The sequence below is a fragment of the Muscardinus avellanarius genome (genome assembly GCF_963383645.1).
Source record: "Muscardinus avellanarius genome assembly, chromosome: 1".
Lineage (NCBI taxonomy): Eukaryota > Metazoa > Chordata > Mammalia > Rodentia > Gliridae > Muscardinus > Muscardinus avellanarius.
In genome coordinates this window covers 209,752,159-209,777,580 of record NC_137786.1, presented here as the reverse complement: position 1 = coordinate 209,777,580, position 25,422 = coordinate 209,752,159, and the positions used below count along the sequence as shown (strand labels likewise).

The following is a 25,422-nucleotide window of genomic DNA, read 5'->3' as shown; positions in this document are numbered from 1 at the left end:
CTCAATGAAACATGAAATAACAGTGGATTTTGTACTTGGCATCTTTTTCTTTTAACTCTTAAAAAAATCATTTTATTGATCCTTTACCATTCAAAACTTATTCAAATCATGTCTACTTGAAGTGATAAGACCACAGATAGAGAATAGGTCACCCTGTAACAAAATCTATTTACAAAATTCTTGGTAGAATCTTCAGATGTAACAAAATTTGGTATGTCCCTGGGTCTCCTGGGAATAGTGCCCAGCATATAGTATCAATCAATCAATCAATATCCATAAAAGATACACAACCATACAACCATTTCCTGAGGATCCAATATGAGTTTTTGCTGCAGAAGAAACACTCCCTAAAATTTTAAAAGAAATACAGTGTCTTTTCATGGGCGTGCTGGGTGGCTGTAGCCCTGCAGGCCTCAGTAGCAATGACCCTGGGCTGTGGGGTGGAATCAGGTCTGGACCACATATTACCGCACTGTCTCGGAACCTGTGTCTCCTCCGTAAGTTCTTCTCATGGCAGGTCACTAAGGCAAGAGATCACTCCTCAAGTGCAAGAACATGTCCAGCCTCTGATCTCATCATGTCTGTCCACATTCCCTTGGTCAATGCAAGCTCAGCTCCCCTATGGCAGGGACATCCCCTCTGGCCATTCTGTCAGTCCACAGGGCAGAGGAGGAGAAAAAAGAGCAGAGAATAGGACTCCAATCCATCACAGGCTCCATATGCTGGGAGAAATGGGTGGCGTAGGAAGGGACACCATATTCCAAGTTTCAGCAGGTTTCAGCATTAGCTAAAGGATGGTTCCCTCATTAAACCATAGGCAATATGGCTCTATTCAAAAGGTGAGATGGGTACAGAAGCCATAGACATTGTAATGGTGACCCTTCTGCCTGGTACCCACAAAGACACAGTGACATATATAGCTACCAGCCAGCTGCATATGCATTCACTGTGAACCCAGGCTCCAGCAGCACAGCAGGGTGGTCACTGGCTGATTTAGGTTGGCTGGGGCATTGGGATCAGAAGATGGAAGGCCCCGTGTCCAAGGTGCCCAGGAAGCAGAGGTATGATCAGGTTCTGCCTACATTGACTGTAGTTTTTTTTTTTTTTTTTTTTTTTTTTTGTAAGGAGTAGGTAGGTACTGGGGATTGAACCCAGAACCATTCTACCTCTAAGTGGCACCTCCAGCCATCCCCTTTTTCTTTTCAAAATAGGATCTTGCTAAGTTGCTGAGGGTCTCACTAAACTTGCTGACACTAACCTCAAACCTGTAATCCTCTTGTTGGCCTCAAACCCATGATCCTCTTGTCTCAGCCTCCCAAGTACTAAGATTACAGGTATGTGCCACCACGCCCAGCCAGTCCCAGGGCTGTAGAGAAGACAAAGTTAGTGAGGTCTGCACACCTAGTCCAGAAAACAAACACCTTGGAATGCGGGCTGGGAGGTCTCCTACTGACCCAGTGTGGCTCTGCCACCCCCCACAGCAGACCAACCAGCATCTTCCCCTGGAGAAAATTCTTCTCACCATGTCCTAGTCTTAAAGGCACAGAGCCTCGGCACATCCCCCTGGGTCCTTGTTTCACTTTACTCCTGCACTGAGATCACTCTCTGGCAATTTCACATCTCTGCTTCTATTGTGACACTGAAGTGTGGCTGTGCCCTGTCTACGTGTCGCTTCTTAGGGACTCTATTAGTTGCTAGGGTTGCTGCAACCAAGCACCACAGAAGGGGCAGCTGAAACAATAGACACCCACTGTCTCACAGTCTGGAGGCTACAAGCCCAAGATCAAGGCGTCAGCAGGGCTGGTTCCTTTTCAGGGTGGGCAGGTGAGTCTGTCCTCTGCTTCCTTTCTGACTTCTTATGGTTTGAGAACCATGAGAAGTCCACCAAATCTTTGGTGCAAGCATCATCACAATTTTTACCTTAATATTCATATGACATACTCCCTCCATGTGTGTCTGTGTCCAAATTTAGTTCAGGACACCGATCCTACTAGATAGGAGGTTCACCCTACTCCTGCATGGACTCTAGTTAAAGTTTGAAGCTGGATCAGCCCCAAAACCTCATGCGTGTGAGGTCATGCAGCAGTGTTTGGAGGTAAAATAATTAAATCAGGGTTCTAATATCAGCAGTAGTTAAAGCCACTGATGAATTAATAATTCATATGCATTTGCTGGGTGGTAACTGGAAGCAGGTGGAGTATGGCTGGAGGAGATGGATCACTGGAGACAGCTCTTGGGAACTGTATGTGTCCTGGTGTAGGCCTGCCTGCCTGCCTGTCTGTCTGTCTCTCTTTCCTTCCTAGAGCCATGCCATGAGCCATTCCATGAGCTATCTTCCATGATAAGCTTCCACCATTATGTTCTGCCTGATCTTAGACCCAGCAACTGAGCCAGCACACCATGGACTGAACCTCTGAAACAGGGAGCCAAAATAAACCATTCGTTCCCTAAGTTATTCTCATCAGATATGTTGGTCATGGCAACAAAACAGCTGAGTGATACAAATTCATTTTTATTCTTGCAATCACCCTATTTCCAAATACAGTCACATTCTGAGGTAACAGGAGATGGCTCCTCAACCCGAGTGCACCATCGGCCTGGCTGGAGACACTTTCCTGTTACCTACCCAATAGCAAAAAAATGCTACCTTGAGCAGTTTGTGTTCTCCCTCTCTCTCTCTCTCTCTCTCTCTCTCTCTCTCTCTCTCTCTCTCTCTCTCTCTCTCACACACACACACACACACACACACACACACACACCCTGCTGAATGCAGAAGAAACAGGACAGAGCTGTCACCATTAGCTTCTGATGAGGTACCCAGCCTTCCAAATCCTCCTGAAGTCTTATCACCAGGACACAGCACACACTGATAAAAAAACTTCAGGCCGAATGCCAAACACTCCTCCCTGTGTGCTGGGGCTTCTTCCAAAGAGTCACTTTCCAGCACTGCCCACGAGCAGGCACGTGGAAGACAGCACAGTAATTTTTCTTTTTTTTTTTTTTGGCTGTACTGGGGATGGAACCCAGGGGCATTCTACCGCCAAACTACACCCTCAGCCCTATTTCTTAGGCTTTTTAAAATTTTTGAAACAGGTTCTCACTGAGTTGTGAAAGGCCTCGCTAAGTGGCTGAGGCTGTCTGCAAACCGTGATCCACTAGTCTCCCCCTCTCGATTTATGGGATTACAAGCATGCACCACCATGCCAGGCCACAGTATTTATTTGTACTTAACAGAAACCTTGAGGGAAACCTGCCTCCTTCATCCCCCCCCACCTTTTTTAGTGGTACTGAGGTGGAACCCAGGGGCGTTTTTTTCTACCTCTAGGCTCTACTCCCAGACCTATTTTTTTATACTTTTTTTTTTTTTTTTTTTTTGGTGGTGGTACTGGGGTTCCTGAAAGCCCTTCTACCTCTGGGCTACACTCCCAGACCTTTTTTTACATTTTTTTAAATTTGGAAACAGGGTCTCCTAAGCCAGCGCCTGCGGCTGGCTTCGAACCTGCGGGATCCTCCTGTCTCTGCCTCCCAAGCACGGGGATTACAAGCGTGCGCCACCACGCCCGGCTTTATACTTTATTTGGAAACATAGTCTTACTAAGTTGCTGAGAGCCTCACCAAGTACCTGAGGCTAGCTTCAAACCTGTGTAATCCTCCTGTCTCCGTCTTCTAAGTGCTGGGATTACAAGCATGCACCATTATGCCCGGCTTTGAGTGCTAGCAAGAGTCAGGCTGACCCCCTGGAGCTCGTGGGGTGATGAAGAGTGACCCTCTGTGTGTGATCCAGAAAGTGAAGCCTCTAGGCTCAGAGGGACTTTATGATAATGTAGTAGGATCATACAAGTCACATGTGAGAACAATGTCTGACATCTCATTCGGACTCCCAGTGACTGCTATTCTTATAACACCCTGTGCAATCTCCTCTTGATGGTCTGACGCATCACCTTGACCTGTATCATCAGAAGCTCCCGGTGACTATGCTAAGGACTGAGGCCCAAGTGACGGGTACTCAGAGTGCTGGTTATCTAATGTTGCATAAAAATTACCCCAAAACTTCAAGGCTTAAATTTTTTTTTTAAATTCTGATACTGGGAATCGAATATACCTCCAGCCTGTTGTTTATTTATTTATTTATTTATTTTTATTCTGCTAATAGGAGGCACCAAAAGTTAAAAATGAATCAAGACAAAAAGTACAATAGTGGCTGCCAGGACTGGGGAGAAGGGGAATGGAAGTTGGTGTCTAATTGGTTCCAAGTTTCGGATGAGTAAAATGTACAAGTCTAGATATTGGTTGTATAACAACATGCACTTACTTAACATTACTAATCTACACACACACACACACACACACACACACACACACACACACCAAATGCAAGTCCTGAGATCCAGATCCCATTCACAGAAACAGGGTTAACCCAGGACATGAATGACAGGAGGTGGGGATCACTGGAGGCTACTGCCACATCCAGGTAACATTTTAAAGGACTTCTGAGTGGCAGTGAGGGAACAGGAGATGGTTTCTCAACCCCTGAGTGCAGCATCGGCATGGCTGGAGACACTTTCCTGTTACCCAATAGCAAAATATGCCACCTAGAGCAGTTCGTGTTTTTTCCTCCCCCTCCTCCTCCTCCTCCCCCTCCTCCTCCTCCTCCTCCTCCTCCTCCTCTTCCTCCTCCTCCTCTTCCTCCTCCTCCTCCTTCTCCTCCTTCTTCTTTTCTCTCTCTCTCTCTCTCTCTCTCTCTCTCTCTCTCTCTCTCTCTCACACACACACACACACACACACACGCCCTGCTGAATGCAGAAGAAACTCGAGGGTAGCACTCTCAGATGCACCCCACCCCTACCCCAGAGACAGTACCCACCTCCAAAGAAACAGAACAGCTACAGCAAACCCGCTCCCAAAACTACCACTTCTGAAAGCATCTTGGACAGAGGATACATTTCCAGTCAATGAGCTCCAATTAAAACTGGATCGCACATAGCACTCTTTGCTGTCTAGTACATACCACATGGAGCGCTAAGCTACAACAGCGGCTCCACTTTCCCCGTCCCTCCCCGCTCCCAAGTCCTCACAAACTGTTGTTGTTGCAAGGCCAAGGATAACAGGACAACCAAGGGAATGGAGGAGGGACTCTCTACAGTGGAAAGTCCACTTTTTCAAACCCAACTCAAATGAGAAGAAAAGTACCTCAAGGGCCATTCTTCCCTAACTTGGGGCCAGTTCTCTCCACCCTCTCAAAATAAATATTATAATATAGAATTTTCTTTTCCCACATCAACTGAAAGCAAAGATTCATCTTTCAAGGGCTTCAAAGCCCAGCGTAAGTAATGAAGACATATTTGGATTAAGTAAGCTTGTGAGCAAAGGTCCTGAGCAGAATGCCTTGGTGCACTGTCGGGTCTGATAACCTCATGTGGTGTTAACACTATATTCTCTCCAGTCAAGATGCCTCTAAGAGTCTCGGGAAGATACTGTATGGAGCTCAGTCTCTCATAAGCGAGGGTCAGATGTTCCCATGGCATCTGCATTCCTCTGCTCAAGCAGCTAGAATAGCGGGCAGTTTGCAATTAGAGGTTACATGTTCTGAGATGGGTGGATCACAGGCTCACGGCCAGCCTCAGTAACTTAGCAAGGGCCCCCAAACTTACTAAGAACCTCTTTCAAAATTTAAAAAATAAATAAAATAAACTCAGAGGTAGAATGCCCCTGGGTACTACTAAATAAATAAATAAATAAATAAAATACTGCAACCAAAATAAAAGCTAGAACTGAAAATAACCTGACCACCTACATAGAACTTAGCCCATGTATTCTACCTCCCAACACATAAGTAACCCATACACCATCATTTTCTCATTATTATTATTATTATTATTATTATTATTATTATTATTATTTTGTAGCACTGAGAATTGAACTCAGGGGTGTCCTATCTCTGAGGTATATTCCCAACCCTATTTCTTTTCTTTCTTCTCCTTCCTTTCTCTCTTTCTTTCTTTCTTTCTTTCTTTCTTTCTTTTTGAAACAGGATCTCACTGGGCTTAAGTTATTCAGGCTGGCCATGAACCTGCAATCCTCCTATTGCAGCCTCCCAAGTACTAGGATTACAGGCATGCACCACCATACCTGGCTTGCTTGTCTTTTTATAATTTTATTAAATTTATAGGCTGCAACATGGTCATACAGTAGAACAGCGAATATAGTCAAAACAAATGCATAAACTCTACCAATGAGCAATAATATGGCTGAATCATAGCCATTAGTATTGGTATACTATTAAGTTCTGAGTGTTCATCTCTGCAAACATAATAAATGTTCAAATATATTTTCAAAGTTGCCATAAGTAGTATATTTGTTGATCAATTTAAGTTTTTCTAGGGTTTCTACATTTTGGGACCATGGGACAAAATGGTTTAAGTAAAAAAAGTAAGAATGGCCGGGCGTGGTGGCGCACGCTTGTAATCCACGCGCTTGGGAGGTGGAGACAGGAGGATCGCGCAGGTTCGAAGCCAGCTGCGCTGGCTTAAGAGACCCTGTTTCAAAAATATAAAATAGGTCTGGGAGTGTAGCCCAGAGGTGGAAGGGCTTCCAGGAACCCCAGTACCACACACACACACACACACACACACACACACACACACACACACAAGTAAGAATTAGAGACCGATAATTCCAGTTTATAACATTAGAACTGGACTCTTTAGGATGCCTTAGAATAGATGCACATTGTACAAATCTTTGTATTTCTTTCTTGTTACCGAATAATATGTTTTCTGAATAAGAGTCACAAGAGCAAAGAAAGGTTCCTGGTCAGCCTCAAGAAGGGAGGAAATGGCCTCATCCCCCTGAGCCCTTCAAGCTCCCTAATGAAGCTCATCTTTCCATCCTCCAGCTGCATCCTTCGGTTTCCATATAATAGCTCTGAAATCAAGAGCCTTGATATGCACAGGTAACTCACACAAGAGGAAAGGAAGTAGTAAACCAACACGAGGGTGGGGGTATTAACTCTGCTCCTAGTCAGACATGAAAATCACAGCATTCAGGGAGGCTAACTCTCCATGACTACTAAGTTAGCAAAAAAGGGAAAAAAAAAAAAAAACAGAACAGCAGTGAATGTCTGTGGTATTACAGTAAAACTGACAGGCACAGATGACGATGCTCTAGCAGCAGTATAAACTTAAAAGGAAAAATAATTCAAACAGCTGTACGGTGAAATGGATCCACAATCCACACAGGCATCCTAGTCTGCAAAATTTATCCTGAAGAAGTAATTGAAGAAGAGAGGAGTCGGATGGCCCCCAACAGCACAATGACTTAGAAAACACAGTCAAGCAACACAAGGACAGTGTGCAACGCAGCTGAGCCAATGGCAAATTTGAAGAGGAAGTGTCTACATGGCATTGCATAGGTGAAGAATACCAAATGCAAAATGGTAGGCACAGTATGGTAAAGATCACAAAAGTACCCATTCTTGTAGTGCAAAGACAATGAGGCCAACTGCAAAATGACCCTCGCTGCCATGACTGGAGGCGGGTGTGGGTCTGCCTCGGTGTGACCCCGGGCTGTGCCGCCATCACTGTCTAGCGGCCACGTGGCTCCTACCTTGAGAACTTTCACAGCTCTCCTCATCGCTGTTGTCCTGACAGTTATTCTGCCCATCGCAGATGAAGCTCTTGTCAATGCAGAGGCCATTCCTGCAGTGATAGCGGGCCGTGGAGCAGAGCAGGGGATTTGCTGCTGTGAAGAAAAGAAAAGGCAGGTCACGAAAGAGGCCAGAGAATTCCCCGGGAACCTCTCTGGAGCCCAGCCAGAGCAGAGCCTGGATCTCATGGACTCTTTCCTGGCAATTTAAGAGTGAAATGGTTTGCAGTGCAGGTGACACAGAGGAAAAAGTAGTGTCAGAAACAGCTGAATTGGGGTCCATGAATTTCTGCCCCCAGGAAAAGACCACGTGGTCAATCTCAAGAGCTACACAGATCTTTCCAGTGCCCTCATCCTGACAATTCTTCCATCTATCATGGCTCACTAACATAAACTCAATGTTCTTGCTATCTTCTTTGCCACCCCAAACCCCATAGACCTCAGTTACCATTTCTAAGCGGCTTCTCTATGAGGCGCCCCATTCTAGGCACTTTTAGGGGCCTTCAAAGAAATGACAGTTCTGAACACTACCCTCAACAGAAAGGGTTGCAAATGACGAGTGTGATGTCAACACAAAACCCCTTAACACATATGCAAATCACTCTAGGAAAAGTGTTTCTACAACACAATTTAACTGGCTTCCCCATTGCTAGCAGTACAGTTCAAACAAAGCTCACTCCATGGCTCTGTTTTCAATCAATGAAGCATCATGTAGAAGCCATGACTCTAATCCCTGCTCTGCTACTTATTCACTGTGTAATCAGAGTGTAAGTCATTTACACTCTGAGACTCAGTTACTTTGTCTGTAGACAGGACTGGCTAAATAATTTGAAAGATCCAGGGCAAACTGAAAATTTGGAGGCTGCTATTAAAAGTGATGAAAAATCAAGATAAGCTGGGTGTGGTGGCGCACGCTTGTAATCCCCACGCTTGGGAGGCGGAGACAGGAGGATCGTGAGCAGGTTCGAAGCCAATCCTGCTGGCTTAAAGAGACCCTGTTTCCAAATTTTAAAAAGTATAAAAATAGGCCTGGGAGCATAGTCCAGAGGTAGAAGGGCTTCCAGGAACCCCAGTACCACCAAAAAAAAAAAAAAAATCAAGACAGCAGGTGTGGAGCATAAAAGCAGGCATGGCACCCTTCCAGGCTAAGCACTGGCCCTGAATGACTGCGTGAGTCGCAGACCCATGACATGAATCCTTCAACTTACAGTATGAACTGCAGCATCAAATGAGATGTGTGAGAAAACAGGTGGGGCCAAGTTTAATATGTAGCACAGGATCAGCAAAGGCAATATTGGTTCCCCTACTGATGTCTGTCTTGGATTCACAAGGTGTGGCCTTCACAAGGATCAAGAGAGGTAATGATGATAGGCGTCATCCTAGACCTCGGGCAAGGAATCAAGCCCACAATGCACTGGGAGCAGTGAGAAGAGCACCAGAGTGGATGCTATGGGTACAGGAAGTCAGCTCCAGGGTCCCTCCACGGACCTCGCTGCCAAGCGGCAGCTGTGGTCTGTCCAGTGCGTAAGCTTCACTGAGCTGCTGTTGTGATCCACGGAGATCCCAGCTGTAGGACTTGGTAAGCTCCATGAGTGGTGTAAGGCCAAGGGACTGAAGGCCCTTCTTTCTCTCTTCCTTTCTTTCTTTTTTTCTCTCTCTCCTTTCTTCCTTTTTTTTTTTTAACTATCCAACCTAGAAAGTTTGATCTGAAAGGTCAGAGGAAGTAGAAGATGAGGGAAGCCAGAGCTCTCAGTTTTGAGGATGATGGACCAATGTAAAATCAAATAGTAGTCTGGCTTAAAAGTAAAAGATTTAATTATTGAAATCACTATGAGCCAGAAGATGGCTCGACTTGATCATGCTGAAATCAAGGTCTGACTTCAGCCAAAACCCAAAGGAGGAAACACAAAACCACAAATTGGGTTTGTTTTTTGTCCATAGTAGCCCTCCAAACCCTCCTGCCCTTCAGCATCACCACGGTGGCCTTTAGCATGCCAAAGATGTGACCTTGATGGTCACATCTATGTATCCAAAGAGTCAGTAACAATCAGCTCTTCCAATTGGACAGCCTTGGAAAGGCTTTCTAAGTGCTCCAAGACAGGGTGGGTGGTCCAGCTTATGTAAACATCCCCGTGGGGACACTGGGCTGAATCATCCTGCTGAGAATGCTGTCATCTTCTCTCACAATCAAAATGCAAAGGACAGCTCAGTGAAAAACTGAGCAAAGCACACATTCAGTTCACAGAGGCATGGCAAATAGCCAATAAAACCTTGAAAAAAAAATCATGTAAAGTGGCACTTTACATGCATCACCAAATTTAGGGTCTTACACTATACATGTTGGCAAAGACATTGGGGGGGGGAGAATGCTCATGAACCCCAAAGTGCAAATTGGTACACCCACTGTGGAAGTCAATCTGGTAATTTCTAATAAAGTTTAAGGTCCACATACCCACAATCCAGTAATTTCACTTTCAGATATTCCCCAAATGGTCACCAATAGGAGACCGTTAACAATGTTATTGTTAGTATTACAATGGACTAAAGTAATAATCTATTATTAATAGTGTTATTAATTAATTATTCTATTATTAATCTATTATTAAGTAATATTCTATTATTAATACTCTAAAGCCTGAGCTGACCTATATTTTCCTGTAAATAACCAGATAGTCGTTATTTTAGGTTTCATTAGCCATCTGATATGTCTCTGATGTAATGAGTCCGTTTTTGGAGTGCAAAGCAGCTCCCAATAAACTCATAAGCAAAAGGCGTGGCTTTGTTCAAGTAAAACTTATTTATGAAGACAGACAGTTGGCCAAATTTGGAACACAGGCCCAAGTGTGTCAACAGCTGCTACATAGTGAAAAATGTATAAACTGATATCCAGATGGATAAATCTCACAAATGTAACAATAATTCTCATTTAATTCTCTTTTCTCATAAGCAAGTAATGGGAGAATATGTGCAATGCCATATCACTTATATGAAGTCACCCATGCAAAAGAATTCCATTTGTTATTGAGGCATACAAAAATATAGAAAGAATAAAAACTTACACAGTGACATCACCAAGCTCAGGGCCATAGATGCCTCTGGACAGGAGGGTGGAGAAGGATCAGAGCAGGGTTCACTAACATCATATTATTATAAAAATCCAAAGCAAAGAAGGCAGCATACACTATGTTTTCTGAAACGAGCTCTCAGAAACACAGGCGTTTATTTTATTTGACTTTTTTAGTATGTCTTAAAGGCATCACGAAAATCCTTAAGAGTCTCATCTGGCATAAATGTTTCAGAGAAACAAATACATGAAAAAATGTTCCACATCCTTAGCAATCAGGGGAAGTGAAATCAAAACTACATTGAGATTTCATCTCACTTTCGGTTGGAATGGCAATCGTTAAGGATACAAGTAATAATAAATACTGGTGAGGATGTAGGGAGAAAGGAATGCTTATACACTGTTGATGAGATTGTACATTAGTAGTCGCTATAAAGATCCTCAGAAGAATAGAGGTGTAATCACCATATGACCCAGCTATATCACTCCTCAGTATTTACCCCAAACAACTAAAATCTGCATGTTATGGTGACACATTCGTACCCGTGTTCATAGCAGCGCAATTCACCACAGCCAAGTTATAGAACCAGCCTCGGTGTTCGTTGGCAGATGAATAGGTCGAGAAAACATAGTGTATATACACAAGGGAAAGAAGAACAAAATTATGTCATTGCAGGTAGATGAGTGGAGCTGGAGAACATCATGTGAAGTGAAATAAACCAGGCTCAGAAAGCCAAGGGTCGTATGTTTTTTCTCATATGTGGGATCTAGAAAGACAAAAAAAGTAGAAACAAGAAATTTTCATGAAAATAGAAGGGAGACCAGACCAGAAGAGGAGAGGAAGGGAACCAGAAAGAAGGAGGAGGGAAGGGAAGGGAAGCTACCAGGAATAAAACATCAATTTATATTATATGCATGTAAAAATATATCACAGTGAATCTCACTGTGTTGTATAATTATAATGTACCAATAACTTTGTTTAATTAAACAAAATAACCTTTTCTTCCCTAAAGGAAAAAGTGTTCAGTGATCACTCTATTTTTTTTTTTTTTTGTGGTACTGGGGTTCCTGGAAACCCTTCTACCTCCAGGCTATGGAGTTCCCAGACCTATTTTTATACTTTCTTAAAATTTGGAAACAGGGTCTCTTAAGCCAGCACAGCTGGCTTCGAACCTGCGCGATCATCCTCCTGTCTCCACCTCCCAAGCGCGGGGATTACAAGCGTGCACCACCACGCCCAGCATCTCATCAGTGATCACTTTTTTTGGTACTAGGGATTAAGTCCAGGAAATTTCTACCTCTGAGTTACACCCCAACCCTATTTTTGAAATGGTGTTTCACTCAGCTGCTGAGGCGGGCCTCTAACCTGCAATCCTCCTGTCTCAGGCTCCCAAGAACTGGGATTATAGGTGTGTGCCACTACACCCAGCACTTTCCTTTCCCTCTGGTCTCCCACCTCAAACCTCCCTCTGGCCCACCAACGGTGTCTCTAGCACTCAGGCACACTCTCACAGGACACAGCGCCACACTTATAAGCAGTCACACACAAATTTGCTCCTCCCTGGACTCTTTTTCTATGACTTCTTAAGTCACAGAAAGCCCTGAGACTTGAGCCCTGCCTCCTCCATGCAGGGCAGAAAAACAGGACAGAGAGGACAGGAAAGGTGCACACCCCAAACTCAGTAGCAAGCCAGACAAAAGGGGCTACCATCAAAATACACATAGCCTGGCTCATGCCTCGAAGCCACACAGAGCTTGAAAAGGGCTGTGCAGCCTCCACCTCCCTCTGCACCAATTGATTCTCCATTCATGTAGGTCCCAACAAGCTCTGGCCTCCTGCGCCCAAGGACAAAGCCGACTCCAGAGGAGAAGAGAGGCTGCTTGCCACCCTGCAGACAAACCGGCAGCAAGAAATAAAAGCTGGTAACTCCAGGAAAGGACAGAGAGGCTAAAAAAAGCAACCCAAGAATTCCAACAGCCTAGCACAGTTTCAAAAGAGACTAGACAGTGCTCAAAGAGAAGCCACAGGCAGCCCTGTATCACAGCCCAGTCTAAAAAATTAATGTTCCTAAGACTGACCTGAGCTGCTACCAAAAATGGTAAATGGCGACAGCGCCAAGAAGCAATACATCTCAGAGAGATTGCTGTCAATGACGGCTTTCAAAGGCATAAATGTTAAATTTCTAGGCAGATGCACACTTAATCAGAGTAGCAGCTCTTCCCCCAAAGACCCCAGAGAGTTTCTGCCTCTTTAACTGGTGTCCCAGGGCCTCCGCAGCTGTTTACCGGCCCAGCCAGACTGCAGTGCCAGTGTACCTAGCTCCTTGGTGGCCCCAAAACTGGATGCCTCAGATGGGCAGGGACCAAGGCTCAAGGGTTTCTGTGGCCCACAGGGACTAGTCTAGGACCTGCCAACAGTTAACTGCTCAATGAACAACTCACAGACTAAAAGATACAATATATTTAAGATGTTATGTCTCCATATTTTTTTCTTTTTTCTTTTTTTCTTTTTTTGTACTGGTGATTAAACCTAGGGGTATTCTTCCACTGAGCTACACAATCAGCCCTTTTTAAAAAAAGTTTGAAACAGGGTCTTACTAATTTGCTAAGGCTAGCCTCGAATTTGTGATACTCCTGAGTGAGCCTCCCAAGTACGGAATTATAGGTGTGCACCACCATGCCCATCCTTTTAGCAATATTTAATGTGCTTCATGTTTTCTTTGTCCTTGCTAAAGTTTACCAGTCACTGAAAAATGCATTATTTTACCCAGTTAACTACGGAGAGGAATATTGTATCTTATCCTATTTATTTCACTGGAGGTGGAATAGAGTGTAGAGTCAAGTTAAAAACTCAATTGCAGGCTCAAAAGCTCCTTGGGTATCATTACCACAAGACGCACAGGGCTCTAATGGTCTCTTTCCAACCCACAATGCACAGGAAAAAGAATATGTGTCTCCCTGCCACAGGGAGGGAGGCATGAGTTGGGGAACCCCTTAGTGGCTAATTAAACTAGGGGGGTTACTTACCACATCTAACGGAGCAGCCCCGGGGACCACCGCGGTCATCCAAAGCAACTTCCTGGCTTCAAGACAGGAAGTGAGGCAATCCGTCTCCAGCAGGACTTAGCAAGTGTCCTCTGGAATTCATCTGAAGTCTGGGCAGTCGGCGCCCCTCCCACCTCCCAAGCTCTTGACAAAACACATGAATGGGAAATTCCTTGTCACCAGCCCCAGCATTCCCACCTGCTCCTCCATCCTGCAGCCGCCGCCACCTGCTTCCTAACCTCACAGCCTACAGGGGGATCTTGTCCCCCTAGGCCCACCTGTCCTGCAAAACACACAAGAGGGGGAGATGGCATGGCACCATGACTTCCCCTTCTTCAGAGTAGAGGGCGTTCAGGCCCCCATTCTCCCCGCAAACATCCCTGCTACCAACACAGCTTTCTCCAGGACTTGGGACACGCTCGCTGCCCTGGCGGTGGCTTGTCTGCAGAGAGCTGCAGCGCATTCCTTTGAAAGTTGCTAAAAAGAGCCTGCTGGCACCAAGGCCCTCGGGCCCCAACCTTGGCGGCCCTTGCTTCTCCGCGACAGGACCTGGCCCATGAACTTCTTCCACTGCATCAGGAGGGAAAAGGGCCACCATTCTGTACGAGCGGGCAAGAGGCAAAGATGGCTCTACCCTGCCTGCCTTTGCCCCACCGGGAAGGACTCGAGAGGATTTTAAGTTTCAAAACCCCTCCAGCAGCCAGACACAGTGGTGCACACCTACATTCCCAGTACTTGGGAGGTGGAGACAGGAGGATCATGGATTTGAGGATAATTTCAGCAACTTTGTGAGACCTTAAACAACTTAGCGAGGCCATTTCAAAATAGAAAGTAAAGAGGGCGGCCGAGCGTGGCGCACGCTTGTAATCCCTGCGCTTGGGAGGCTGAGACAGGAGGATCAAGCTGGTTTGAAGCCAGCCACGCTGGCTTAAGAGACCCTGTTTCCAAATAAAATTATAAAAATAGGTCTGGGAGTGTAACCCGGAGGTAGAAGGGTTTCCAGGAACCCCAGTACCACCTAAAAAAAAAAAAAAAGAAAGTAAAGAGGGCTGGGGGTGTAGATCAGAGGGAGAATGTTCCTGTGCTGAATCCCCAGCACTAAAATATAAACAACAGAGCCGGGCGTGGTGGCGCACACTTGTAATCCCCACGCTTGGGAGGCTGAGCCAGGAGGATCGCGCAGGTTCGAAGCCAGCCTCAGCTACTCAGTGAGGCTCTCAGCAACTTAGTGAGACCCTGTTTCCAAATAAAATATAAAAAAATGGGTCTGGGAGTATAGCCCGGAGGTAGAAAGCCTCTGGGTTCTACCCCCAGTACCACCAAAATAAATAAATAAATAAACAGCAGAAACCCCTTTTGCATTGACATAGGCAGTTGGCAGAACTCTGCTCACTGTTAATGGCAGCGGGCTTCCTTCTGCTTGGTAAAGGCATAGGGGCATAGCTACCTCCTGTCCACCACCAGAGCCCACCTTTTCCAGGAAACAAGTCTAATTCCACTGCTTCAACCACTACCTTTCTGTGGATGGCAATAAACACCTTTATCCTGATACATCATGGACCCCTCAGCCTGAATCTCCATTAACACTAAACTCTGCACATCTGAAATGACACGCTCCCCTTCATGCCCCAACCTCTCCCTCTTCCTGTGGTCCCACTTCTGTATCAGGAGCCACCAGGTCCTGACTCCCCAGGCGCCAGCCTTGTGTGCCCAGAGCCTCCCTCTCCTCACCCTGCAGTAGCGCAGTGCCACCTGCCCCCCAAGGGGCATAAAATATAAGGCAACTTGTCATCATCTGCCCCAGCCTACAATTCCAAGTGTGCATCCTGCTGGAGTCATGAGGAGCGAGGATTTGAACTGCTCTAACACCCACTGGCTATTAGACATTCAGAAAGTCATTTAACTTCTCTAAGCCTCAGCCTTCAATATCTGTAAAGTGTGGATAAAAATAGTGCCTATGTCATAAGGTTTTGTGGAAATTAAAAGAGATAATACATGTTAGGCATGGAGGACAGCGTGTGACCCACAGAAGGCGCTCAACACATGCTTTTTATAATTACTATTATTGGGGATCTGTATTAGTATAGTGGTTAAGAGTTTGGATGCTGTGTTTATACTGCCTAGATTAGTATCCCAACTCTGTACTTACTAATTATGTGACCACAAGTTATTTAACCTTCCCATGTCTCCATTCCCTTATGGATTAAGGGATATTAACACTATCCACACACAATGAGATCATCCACAGACGGTATACAGAAAGGTACCACACACAATACATGCTTAGTAGCTGTAAGCCAGGCCATTCGTATATACTAGACAGTGTGCCCACCTCTCAGCCTCGCCTAAGCCCCAGCCTGAGCCACTCCATAGGACTGTGTTTAAGTGGTAGCCATCCTCTGGGACTCCTTTCCTCCAACGACTGACCCTAAGGAGCCCAGAAGGAAATAATCTCTCCCATCACTGAGTCCCACGGCACTCCCAACTCTCAACTCTACTTTGCCTCTCTCTATATATATATTGCATGCTGTGGCTGGGCTTGACCATGCCCTGGGCACTGGGAACCCAGCTGTGAGCCCCAGGCACCATCTCATGGCTGCTGTGAATTAGTAGGGAGGATGGGAAGTCATCAGGCAGAGGTCCCAAGCACTAAGAAGAGAGAAGCAGGGATTGAGAGGGGGATGTCGCTTCTCATATATACTCATATTTTTATTCTCATATATACTTGTATTTTATCTCTCTTACTCGAGTGTAAGCTCATGGATATCAGGGTCTGTGTCTGACCCATCTCTGTATTCCCAGGAGCATCTAGTGTGATGTCTGACATAGAGATTGTGGGAAGAGGGCTGGGCACACATCTGAAAACACGGAAAGGTCAAGACATCCAGACGTTGAGAATATATCTTAGTTGGTGTGGTGGCACATGCCTGTAATCCCAGGACTTGGGAGACTAAGACAGGAGGATCACACATTCAAGATCAGCCTCAAAAACTTAGAGACTCTCAGAAACTTAGCAAGACCCTGTTTCAAAAAAAAAAATTGAATTAGGACTGGGGGTGTAGCTCAGAGGCAGAGTGCCCCTGGGTTTAATCTCCAGTAACACACACACACACACACACACACACACACACACACACACACACACTATATATATATAATATATATAGTCTATAATACATACAGTCTATCTCCTGACTGCTGTGGGGAGGGGGTACTTCCCAAGTCTGCCTGTCTTCCTCATTTAGCCCTTTATTTGCTTAGTTCCTTGATTTATTCATTCAACAATCACTTACTATTTCCTATCAATAGAGCACTCTCCCCAGCACTGGCCTGTCCCTTTTCTTAAAAAGCTTCCATCCTAGTGGGCAAGTCATGCCAAATGAGTGCTAAGGTCAAGCATGAGAAGTCTAATTTATTGCATGTGCATTATTATTGTTGTTGTTGTTGTTGTTGTTGTTGTTGTTGTTATTGCAGTACCGGGGATGGAACCCAGGGGCAGTCTACTTTCGAGCTACACCCTTGGTCCTATTTTTTAGTCTTTTTTCTTTTTTGAAACAGGGTCTCACTGAGTTGCAAAGGGTCTCACTAAGTAGCTGAGGCTGGCCACGAAACTGCAATCTCCCTGTCTCAGTCTCCCAAGTACTGGGCTTACAAGCGTGTGCCACCACGCCCGGCTTTGCAGGTGCATTTATTGCATGCTGTGGCTGGGCCTGACCACGCCCTGGGCACTGGGAACCCAGCTGTGAGCCCCAGGCACCATCTCATGGCTGCTGTGAATTAGTAGGGAGGATGGGAAGTCATCGGGCAGTGGTGCCAAGCTCTGAGAAGAAAGAAGCAGGAATAGAGAGGGGGATGTGGCTTCTCACAGGTGGTGGGGGCAGGCCACCTGGTGAGGTGCCCTTTGTTTGAGGAAGGCTCAGATTGGGTTGAGAACATGGTACGAGGATTCAGCCCAACCTTGGCAAACCAGGTCACTTGGGAGTCTTTAAGACCTAGGTGATATAACTCCAGAGCACAAGGAGGGAATGGCCTCCAGTTGTGACCCACAGCAATCCCAGTCCATATATAATGTCCGGCTCCTCAAGGCTTAGGGGTGAAAAGGAAATGTAGGCTCTGATCTGGGCTTCAATCAGTTTGCTCTGACAGTCACTTCAGTCAATTTCATTCTGGTGGAGTGTCCATCCTCATTGGATGAGGGTGAAGACAGGGCTGTCCTGGCAGTGGACCCATGGCTTCACCTCCAGCCAAGAAGGTCTGAGCAGAAGGAAGAGCCAGGCATGAGCAAAGAGGAAGGAAGATGAGTGCAAGGAAAATCTCAACGTCATGATGCTCTGAAGGGAAATGCTGATTCCTGCTCATCCTGGCTCCTGAGAGCAAAGTGAATGCGCAGGGTGGAGAAACACGATGCTGCAGGCCAAACCCCAAAATGAGACTCTCTTAGTTGCTTAACTCAAGAAATCACCCAGCAGAACCACTTAACTTGTATTTATTTATTTCTTTTCATAATTTTATTATGGGCTATTTCGAATATGCATAAAAAGAGAGAGTGGTTTAATAAACCCCATGTATTGATCACTGCCTATAATAATTATCAACTCATTTTGTTTGTCTTACCCTTAATCTCTCCCTGTCCTGTGACAGGTGGATTATGCCTTAAACATCACTTAATCTAACCTCTACATATTATAATATGTATTTCTAAAAGTCCAGGTTTTCCAAAGATCCACATAACACCATTCTCATATTTAAAAATGAATCATTCAAAAGATTCTATATTAATTTTTCTAAATACTTGGCTTATTAGAGTCAGGATTCAAACATGATCCAGACACAGCATTTGGTTAATTAATCTCTCAGTCTCTTTCAATCCATAGGTTCCTCGCTTCCTCTGTGTTCATTCTTAGAATTTACTTTCGAATAAAACCGGGCCCTGAAGAATTTCCTACACTGTGGATCTGACAGTTTGTCGCCCCATGAGGCCATTAATATGTTCCTGTCCTCAAATTTCCTACAAACTAATGGTTAGATTTAGAGCCTCCATCAGATTCAGCTGGGATATTCTTGGCAGCGCTACCTCACAGTGTGATATGTGTTCCAGATGCATCTTATCAGAAGGAAATTATGTCTGGTTGTCTCTCTTCTTGTGCAGCTAAAACTGGCTTTCAGGAGGTTCCCATGACAGGGCAGAGGCAGGAGCCCCACCTCACTCTGGCTCTCCCACGGAAGGCAGCTTTAGAATCTGGGGAGTTTACATGCAGCAGCTACTTTTAAATCCTGAAAAGTAATCTAGAGCCAGCCAATTGGGGAAGATCAAAATTCAAACTACCACCAAAATGGTGGTGAGTTTACCATTTCCCCTCCCCATCTTGGAACCCCAGAAAGTGGGAAGAACTAAACAGATCAAGAAAAGAGGGGTTCCTCAAAGTCACTCACAAAGCTGTCTATAACTCTCAGGCTGATCCCAAAGCTGCACAGAGGGATCTGGTGGATCAAGTCCTAATCAGTGCACTGACGATGCTGAGAATGAACCCCCAGATAGAGCACTGAAGGTATACATACACAGCAGATCCAAATGGCACTGGGAAAACAGAAAACTACTCTAACCATGGCCCACCGAGGCCTCGTAGAACCTTGTGGTCTGACCCAACCAGGTCATCTGCTGCTGAAACAAAAAAGCAAGTGTTCTCCATGGTATTTAAACAAGACTCAGAGTGTCGAATGTAATAAACAAGATGTCCAAGATATAATGCCCAGCCAGGCGTGGTGGTGCACGCTTGTAATCCCAGCATTCGGGAGGCTGAGACAGGAGGATCACGATTCGCGGACAGCCTCAGCTACTTAGTGAGGCTGTAGCTTGGAGGTCGAATGCCCCTGGGTTCCATCCCCAGACCCGCAAAAAAAAAAAAAAAAAGATATAATTCCCAATCACTTGTGATACAGATAATAAGAAAAAATTCATAAGGTGGTAAAGACAACCAACGGTTGACAACACCAGACTGCAAAGGTGTTGGGATTGAGTGACAAAGGGTTTTAAAGCAGCTACTGCAGAGCTGCTCTGTCAGTCACAAACACAAATGAAAAAACAGGGCTTCTCAGTAGAGAACTGGAAGATAAGAGAGAAGAACTGAAAGGAAACTTCAGAACTGAAAAATACAGTAACTGAAACTAAACCAGAGCCAAATACAACCCTGGATATGCTTGAAAGTAGACTGGAGGCGACAAAGGAGAAAACGGGGAAGCTTGATGATGGATTAATGGAAATTGTCCAGTCTAACTATAAGAAGCAAAGTAACTGATGAACGGTGAACAAAGCCTTGGGGACCCAGGGACAATAGCAGGCAGTGACGTTGCTGTCACCAGAAACCCGCCAGGAAAGAAGAAAGAGGACAATGCCTTTGAAATGTTAAATGAAACAACCGGTGAAAATTTACTAAGTATGGTAAAAGACAAAAACCTACAGATTCAAATAGCTCAGAGAACCCTAAACAGGATAAATTCAAGGACACACAGACAGCCAACACTATGATCTAAACATTAAAACTAAAGACAAAAAAGAAAAACTACCAAGCACTTACAAAGGTTGCTGTATACTCTTTAGGGAAACAATTCGAATGACAATACATTCCTCTTCAGAAACCAGAGAAGCCAGAAGGAAGTGGCACATGAGAAGTTCTTAGAGAAAAGAACTGTCAACCCAGGATTCTATACGCCCTAAGAATAGCCTTCAGAAATGAAGGTGAAATAAAGACATCCTCGGATGAACAAAAACTGAGAGAATTTGTTGCCAACAGACCTGCTTTTTCAAGAATTGCTACAGGAAGTGCTTCAGACAGAAGGGAATGATAGCAGAAGGAGACTTGGAACATCAGGAATGAGAAAAGCCACCCACATGGTAACTGCCTAGGTAAATATGCCATCCTTCTTCTCTCAAGTCCTTTAAAATATGTTTGAAAATTTAAATTGGAAATTAAAACAGCATCTTGATTTTTTTTAAATGGATGCAGATTGACCGTTTGAGACCTGTAACATACAGAGACCGACAGAAAAAGGTTTCCACATTCCGCTCAAAATGGCGAAATATTGATTCAAAGCTGTCTGAAAAGATTAACTGGTGGTTTCAGGACTTTTCTGCCTGCGCCATCCTTATAAAGCTCCACATCAATTGTTTTCCACCCAGAGCTGTAGTCGCCATTGATGACCATGAACCAGATCCATGCTTCATTAGGGGCTAAGAAATAGAGATGATACACTCTAATTCTATTCTTCTTCTATTAGCTGGTACTTTTAATAAAAAAGAAATTTCTTAAGTCAGCTGATTACTCTAAAGTTTGATTTCTATAGAAAAGGGAGGATAAATGTTTCTTTCCTTTTATTTGCCAATCTTCAAAATAGTGAGTTAGAAACCCAATTTTTAAGTGGTAGCTATGAAAGAAGAAAATGCAGGCTTCATCCCTGCTAAAGTCATCTGGAATTGGTATAATTTACTCACTTGGACAATTAAATACTAATGTCCAAACAGGTAAATGTGACGGCATCATCTTTAACGATGGCCAAGGGTATGAGGATAACACAGTCGTGTTGAATGCTATAAGCATGCTGCAATGTGCCATGCTTGCTTTTTATGGCCTTTAGCTTACTTTCTATGTATGTATGTGCATGTATGTGTGCATACATGTAATACAACATTTCTCCCTTAGATTATAAATCCCATGGCAACAGAAAGCTGAAATGTAGTTGGATCACTCTTACTCGACTAAATGAAATTTAAAAGAAGGATGTCCTTGGAGATCCCAAGCCGAAGGCAAAATCCTAGTAAATATTTTTCCTTTACTCACTCACACTTTTTGTTCTAAACCACTATTGTTTTAATAGTTACTCCAGGCCACCTGAGGGAAGCATCACTTTTCAGATATTATTCTTACAGCCACCCCAGGAAGCAGGCTCTCAGCACCCGCAGTGTGGGGATGGGAAACCAGCCTTTAGGGAGACCCCGCAGCGTGCCCAACTCCAGCTTCCTCTGGGAGAACACAAATCCAGAGTCATGTCCCAGTCAGATGCCGTCCTGTGAGCGCCAAGCATCTTCCCTGCACAGGTGGGTTCCAGCCATTCCGCTGACAACACAACAGCCTGGCGGCTACAACGGATTTCTGCTATTTCAGACCCAGAAGAAGAAATGAGGCAATAGGAGGAGGCACGGGGGTGCCCACAAACTTCCTGTGTTCCCACGTGGAGGTCAGACCAGCCACTGCTCTCTGGAGCAGAAGAAAGCTGCCCCCTCCTCTCCAGGACTTAAAGTAGAACCAGCAGCCCAGGGAAATATCAGTCTATAGAGATGACCACTTAATTCATTAAAGGTTATGTTTAAAAAAAATTTGATAACATGAGAAAATGTTCAAAATAAAGAGGACATCACAGTTGAGCCCATTAAAGAAAGAGTACACCCATGTGTATTTATGAATGTATAGGAGAGACAGACAGACAGGCAGATAGGGACAAACTGGCACCAAACTGCCTATGCATCAACAGTACTTTATTCTAATTTATGAAATCATGAGCTGTTTTGTGTTCTTTATACCTTTTTTTTTTTTGTACTTTGAAAGTTCTTTTTTTTTTTTTTTCTGAACTGGGGATGGAACTCAAGAGCATTCTACCTCCAAACTACAGCCCCAGCCCCTATTTTTTATTCTTTATTTTGAAACAGGGTCTCACTGAGTTGCAGAGGGCCTCACTAAGTAGCTGAGGCTGTGAATCGCGATCCTCCTGTCACAGCCTCCCAAATGCTGGGATTACAAATGTGTGCCACCATGCCCGACTTGCAAGTTCTCTACAGTAATCAGAAGATAAAAATGTTATAAAACTATATAAGTGGGCGTGAACAGGCAGGGAAGGAGAAGTAGGCTGAGAATGGAAGATTCCTAGAGAGGCACAGCTCTTCTGTAGGGCACTGCAGTGATAGATACACGTCCCCGTACATCTGCCCAAACCCCACTCGATGCTCACAGTGAATCCCATGTCCACTGTGAATGCTGGGTGATGAGGACATGTCAACTCAGCTTCTTCCACTGTGACAAATCTACTCTGGGATGGGATGTTGACTGTGGGAAGCTGTGCGTAGCTGGATGCAGGGGACATAAGATAATGCATTGTGCTTCTTAATTTTGCTATAAACCCAAAAGTGCTTTGAAAACTAGACTTAAAAATATAGGCATATAAAATAAATGTGTACGCTTGCTGAGAGCCCACCACAATTACAAAGGCTTCAACCAGCAGCAGCAGGTAGGAAGCAATTTTCTGGGGGAGCTGGAATAGTATTAAAGGTGGGGAAAAGAAACCTAAGGGCCATAGAGTCTGCAGTGAGTGTGTGAAATCACTGTGGACAGGAAGATGCTAGAAGGGAAGGGACTACATTTTCAAGGCCAAGGACTAAGCCAGCCCCACAATGAGACTGCTAAGGAGCAGGTGGAGTAAACATAAGGATGTGTACAGATGCATGTGCGCATCTGCCTGTCTGTGTACTGATACTATTATACAGCAGGTAAAAGGAATCAGAGTGGCCACAGTCAAGGAGAAACTTGATACTACTTGGAGTTTTTAAAGAATATATTCTTATAGTATGTATATAATTAATAAATAAGCGTTTTTAAAAATAATTCAAAATAAGAATGAAAGCAAGCAAGCACATAGACATGGGTACTGAGTCAAAGCAGACCTCATGCAGGTTTGAACGGCCATAGGCACGGCTCTGCTCCTGATGGGCTGGGTGGCCCTGGATGAGTTAATTCACCTATGACACCTGAGGCTCCTCGTCTGTTCATGGGTTTTATTCATTTATTTATTTTTGGTGGTACTGGGGTTCCTGGAAGCTCTTCTACCTCTAGGCTACACTCCCAGACCTATTTTTTTACATTTTTATTTGGAAACAGGGTCTCCTAAGCCAGCGCACATGGCTGGCTTCGAACCTGTGTGATCCTCCCGTCTCTGCCTCCCAAGCGCGGGGATTACAAGCGTGCGCCACCACGCCCGGCTGTTCATGGGTTTTAATTCTACTGCACTTTCAGAGCTCTCCCCAGAACTGATCAGGCCCCTGAAGCAGGGCAGTGAGCATTCACAGGTGTGCACAGCAGGGACGTGATACAAAGAGGACATGGGGAGAATCCTACTCTCTGCATGAGCGGCCAGAGTGGCCAAGGCCGGCTGGCTGGAGGGATCCATCATGGCGGCTCAAGGCCTCCCCACTTACTGCAATTCTCCTCGTCGCTGCCATCCGGACAGTCCTCGAACCCATTGCACCTGAAGCGGCCGATGATACAGTGGATGCCGCTGGCGCAGGGGAAGAACGTGGGGCCGCACTTGGACTTGGCTTTGGCTGCAGGGGACAAAGACAGACGGCAAGTGTCAGGAGGTTACGTGCTCAGATCGCTGCATCCACATCCCGTTCACTCTGAACGTGCAAATGGGTCCTCCCCCAGGGATTCTTAACCCTGCCACCACCTGCTTCAAAGGCCCAGTCGGCTCCAACACCCACAGGCAGCGTGCCCTGGGAAGGGAGTGGGGAACCCTGCCTGCCACGGCCTCTGCGCCACCCAACGTGCCCAACCAAAGGGCTGCACAAAGGAACGGCAAGGGGAGCTTGGTCCTTAAGGTACTGATGATCCCATCAAAACGCATTCCCTGGATGTCAGAGTAACTGGAGGTGACATTCAGCAAGTGCCCACTGTGGGACTGCTGTCCTCATGAAGACTGGCTGGCAAGGCTGGCTCCTGCTGGGCCTGAGTCTGGAAAGTTAGATTTGGGAAAGGTTCCGACACCCTAATTGATAAGAGTGGCTCACCGTTTATGTAAATAATACAGTTTATGATGAACACATGCTTTTATTTTGGAAGTCTGGGGTTTTGAGACATGCTAGGCAGAAGGTGCCAATATGATCATCAGCTCTGGGTGCTGAGTCTCTAGCGAGTCTCCCTGGTGGGCGACACTTCACACGTGTTGTTTATAGCTCGTTGCTAGGGGAATCAAGCGTCGCGTCCCATGTGTGTGTCCGCAGTGGGAGTGGACTCTGGGAGGCCTGAGACTGGTCCCCTCTGGATTTTGTTCACCTGTTACTTTTATTAATTTGGCTTTGTATGCTCACACTGTCAGAAAGCATGGCTGTGAGTTCGACCCTGTGCTGAGATCTGCGAGTCTTGGAAAACTGCTACACCCGGGGACCCCAACACCGATGGGTACGGTTCTTGTCCTCGTGCACAGAGGCACTTGGAGGGCAAAGTGACTTGGCCAAGGTCACATGCTGGAAGACCTAGTGCTGGGGTGAGGCCCTGGGCATGCGGGCTCCAGAGGCCACGATTTCAATCAACCCCATGGCCCTGCTTCTCGTCACTGTCTGCAACAGAAGCCAGACTCCTGCTCAGAAGACATTCATCTTGCACTCCTGCCGTACAAACAGTTTGAACAGAAGTGGTTGTAACTCGGGCTTGATTGAGAGACCTGCTAATCCAAACAGCCCTGTGGGGTAATGCTTTTCTTGTTAATGGTGCTCACTGCCGCGGCTGGCGATTAGAAGGTGTAAGATGGGATCTATGGCTGCGTCCAGGTAGCAGGCCCCGCTGAGCATCCCTCTTGGCTCCTGTCTCAGAGGCAGGACCCATGGTTCTCCCAGAGGCAAGGACCAT

General features: G+C 45.4%; 1 protein-coding gene across 5 annotated transcripts in view; it reads right to left on the bottom strand.

Annotated features, from left to right (window-relative positions):
- The window catches only part of LDLRAD3 (low density lipoprotein receptor class A domain containing 3), a gene marked incomplete at both ends in the record, with an annotated part of 266,525 nt that overhangs the window by 114,226 nt on the left and 126,877 nt on the right, over positions 1 to 25,422 (bottom strand). For 4 of the 5 annotated variants that reach the window (XM_080695905.1, XM_080695906.1, XM_080695907.1 and 1 more), the window contains 2 exons: positions 7,606 to 7,740; positions 23,994 to 24,119. In XM_080695905.1, coding sequence (XP_080552031.1) covers positions 7,606 to 7,740; positions 23,994 to 24,119 — 261 coding nt within the window. The remainder of the gene's footprint in view (positions 1 to 7,605; positions 7,741 to 23,993; positions 24,120 to 25,422) is intronic. The other variant, XM_080695908.1, reaches the window with a different exon arrangement.